The sequence below is a fragment of the Sitodiplosis mosellana genome, unplaced genomic scaffold, assembly GCF_009176505.1.
Source record: "Sitodiplosis mosellana isolate CC-2019 unplaced genomic scaffold, AAFC_SMos_1.0 Smas_scaffold_1442, whole genome shotgun sequence".
In the NCBI taxonomy this organism is placed as follows: Eukaryota; Metazoa; Arthropoda; class Insecta; order Diptera; family Cecidomyiidae; genus Sitodiplosis; species Sitodiplosis mosellana.
Genome location: NW_022596684.1, coordinates 708 through 3545, shown reverse-complemented (window position 1 = coordinate 3545; position 2838 = coordinate 708). Strand labels below are relative to the sequence as shown.

The 2838-nt window shown below is 41.7% G+C and overlaps 1 protein-coding gene across 1 annotated transcript; it reads left to right on the top strand.

The window, feature by feature from the left end:
- Nucleotides 1-270: 270 nt before the first annotated feature.
- Nucleotides 271-660, top strand: LOC129571148 (uncharacterized; the record flags this gene model as incomplete). Its single annotated transcript, XM_055450912.1, has 1 exon — nucleotides 271-660. A coding segment is annotated over exon 1 (390 nt), but the record flags the coding sequence as incomplete, so codon positions are not given.
- Nucleotides 661-2838: the final 2178 nt, after the last annotated feature.

The following is a 2838-nucleotide window of genomic DNA, read 5'->3' as shown; positions in this document are numbered from 1 at the left end:
ACAATTGTATTTTAACTAATATTCTCGGATTTTCAGCCATGTCTCCTCCAAAAAAGGCTACGCCTAGTCGAAATAAGGTGGTCGAAAATTTTGATGCGCTGTTGCAAGCCATTAAATTATGTATAGTGGAGAAGAAAGGTATTCGAAGGACTGCCCAAGAACATGGAATAGATAAGAGCACCTTACAGCGCTACGTGAAGAAAGTTGCAGACAATTTTGATGATATTGCAACAGTGACAGCCCTCTGAACTATCCAGCTCGGTGTCACTAATGTCTCTTGCAAGCAACACTTCGTCGGTTTTGGATGCGGTTGGCCCTCTACAAGGCAAAACTCCAAAACCAAAGTCGAATCGTGGACGAAAACCGATGGAAAGTGCTGAATTGACTTCTCCGGAAACCATGTCCGTTTTGAAGCAAAAGGCACTTGCGAAAGCGCAAAAAGCAGCAGCGAAAGCGGAAAAGGCAGCAAAGAAAGCAACGCCAAAGAAGCCAACCCCTAAGAAAGCAGCACCGAAGAGAGCAACATCAAAAGCAACACCACCGCCCAAGCGTCGTAGAACTGAAAAATCACCACCGTCCGATGAAGACACGGACTTCTGCATCATTTGTTTGACGCTGTTACCAAACAAATTGACTGCTGAAAATTCCATCCAATGCAACGTATGCACGCGGCCAGTTCACTTGAAATGCGCTGACATGCGTGCAAGCTTCTTTACTTGCAAACACTGCGACAGTGACATGGAACAAGAAGAAGATGAGGATTTCGATGATGATGATGAATGAAAATTGTTATTTCCTTGTCATGTAAGGCCATTAAAGGCCCAATTTTCTTTATATTAGCCATTTAAGGCCTTTATAATAAATAAAGAATAATATTTGAACATTTTATGATGAGTTTCCTTCATATTTATCCACTTGTATTCAATTTTTCTGGGTGTCTCATAACTGGACCAAAATTTTTTTGGGGCCAAAAAAATAGTCCTCACAAGATTGGTCAAATTTTTTTTCGAGTAACTGGAATCAATAAACTTTCATCGGAAAAAAGTTGCGTCTGGACATAAGCTACATGATAGAACTCTAACTTTCTATTTTTGAAAACCACAGAATTTTTTTTAAATCTAAAACAAAACCCGTCTCATAACTAGACCATCTCCCTTAGTATAGTGTTTTGAGCGTTTGAACGTCGGTTATGTCGTAACAAAATCTTTTGATGAATCCCAAGGCTGCTGTAGCTTTCGAAGTGATCGCGTCAATGTGTTTGACAAAGCTGAGCTTCTGGTCAATGATGACGCCGAGATCTTTGTGGTCCAATACGCGCTTGAAGGTAAAATCACCGTATTTGTAATTAGTGTCGATGATGTCTTTCCTTTTTTTGGTGATTGTAAGGACGGCGCATTTGTCAAGGTTCAGGTGCAAATTGTTTACGTCGCACCAAACCTTCAGTTTGTCGATGGCCCGCTGTAGCACTTCCGCATCCGCGCTCGAGTTGATGATTTTGGCAATTTTTACATCATCAGCGAACAAGGAAATGAACACGTCGTCCATTTCGTCCACTATGTCGTTGATGAACAACAGGAATAGTGTGGGTCCGAGATGACTACCCTGTGGTACGCCAGATGATACGTTGAATTCATTCGACTCGCTGCTCCCATACTTAACGAATTGAGTTCGGTTTGACAGGTATGATTCGATCCAAGCAAGAAGATTTTCTGGCAGGTTGAACGATCTGAGTTTCAGAATCAATCTCTTGTGGTTTACTCTGTCAAACGCTTTACTGAAGTCCGTGTAGGGAACGTCTACTTGCGCACCAGAATTTATGCCTCTTTGGGCATAGTAGATGAATTCGGTGAGATTAGATGCAGTAGATCTGGACTTCATGAAGCCGTGTTGGTTCTTGGTGATTTTGTCCTGTACCAGAGACAGAAGTTTGACGTTCACCAAATGCTCGAAGAACTTCGCCACAGTTTGGAGCTTAGCTATGCAACGGTAGTTCTCTATCTTCGATCTGGCCCCCTTTTTGAAAATGGGGGATACACTCGAGCGTTTCCATTTGTCAGGGAAATGGCCAGCTGACAATGATTCGTTGAAGATCTCGGTGAGTGGAGCCGCCAAATGACTCGCACAATTCTTTAGTATCAATGGGTGCATACCATCAGGACCCGTACCTTTTTTGGTGTTCACGTATGTGTTGTATAGTATTTATCGAATTCACGAGACGCCAAGATGTATTTCCATTCAAACGACTGATGATATCCTGATCGTCTGTAACGTTTCCATGCTTTATTTTTCCTATTTTTTAGTGTAATTAGGAATTTGTTTTTCCATGGACATTTTTGTATCGACTTGACGATGTAAGTAGGCACAAATTTGATGATTGCATCGTCCAAAATCTTATGCAGCAAGTTCACCTTCTCGATGATTGTCTTTCCATGGAACAACTCGGTAAAATTGACATTTGCCAGATGTGCATTCATGTCCCTGTAGTTGGCCCGTTTGAAATTGAATGCCTTTGTTGTAATATTGGCTTCAGTCGTATTATTTACATGCCACTCAAATGTAGCCATTATCGGTGGATGATGATCTTCCACTTCCGTCAGTGCGTTAGCCTCGTTAACACGCTCAATTGAGATGTTGGTAAAATCATTAGTAAAGAACAGGTCCAATAGTCGTTCCTTTGAATCATTACGTACATGACTTACCTGATGAACTCCCATGTTCATGAGTCCCTGGATGAAAGTGGCCGTGTACTCAGGTGCAAATTTAGTTGGAATCATGATGTTGTCGTCGTCGCTATCGGTTGACCATTCCACATGTGGCAGATTAAAATCACCAACAAAA